This window comes from Eimeria mitis, genomic scaffold (assembly GCF_000499745.2).
Source record: "Eimeria mitis Houghton genomic scaffold, Emh_scaff8302, whole genome shotgun sequence".
Taxonomy (NCBI): Eukaryota; Apicomplexa; class Conoidasida; order Eucoccidiorida; family Eimeriidae; genus Eimeria; species Eimeria mitis.
In genome coordinates, this window is record NW_013576104.1 from 1,064 (window position 1) to 1,573 (window position 510).

Genomic DNA, 510 nt, shown 5'->3' on the forward strand with positions numbered 1-510 from the left:
CGCAGAGGGCCTAGGGGGCCCACCAGGGGGCTTTGAGGCCCCCACAGAGGGCTTAGAGAGCCCTCCAGATGGCCTAGGGGCCCCCTCAGAGGGCCTTGGGGGCCCCCCAGAGGGCCTAGGAGGCCCCCTAGAGGGCCTAGGAGGCCCCCTAGAGGGCCTAACGGGCCCCCCAGAGGGCCTACCGTGCCCCCCATGGGGCATAGAGGCCCCCGCAGAGGGCTTAGCGGGCCCCTTAGAGGGCCTAGGGGGCCCCCCAGAGGGCTTAGAGGGCCCCCCAGAGGGCCTAGGGGGCCCGCCAGAGGGCTTGGAGGGTCCACCAGAGGGCCTACCGTGCCCACCAGGGGGCATAGAGGGCCCCCCAGAGGGTTTAGCGGGCCCCCCAGAGGGTTTAGGGGGCCCCCCAGAAGGTTTAGCGGGCCCCCCAAGGGGCCCAGGGGTCTCCGCAGAGAACGCGCGTGCCACAGCAGACGGTCCAGGGGGCCCCCCAGAGGGAACGGGGGACCCTCCAGA

The 510-nt window shown here is 72.7% G+C and overlaps 1 protein-coding gene across 1 annotated transcript in view; it reads left to right on the plus strand.

Annotated features, from left to right (window-relative positions):
- The window catches only part of EMH_0094530 (uncharacterized protein), a gene marked incomplete at both ends in the record, with an annotated part of 961 nt that overhangs the window by 264 nt on the left and 187 nt on the right, over positions 1-510 (plus strand). The window contains one exon of the mRNA XM_013502107.1: positions 6-507. Within this exon, the coding sequence (XP_013357561.1) occupies positions 6-507 (502 nt within the window). The remainder of the gene's footprint in view (positions 1-5; positions 508-510) is intronic.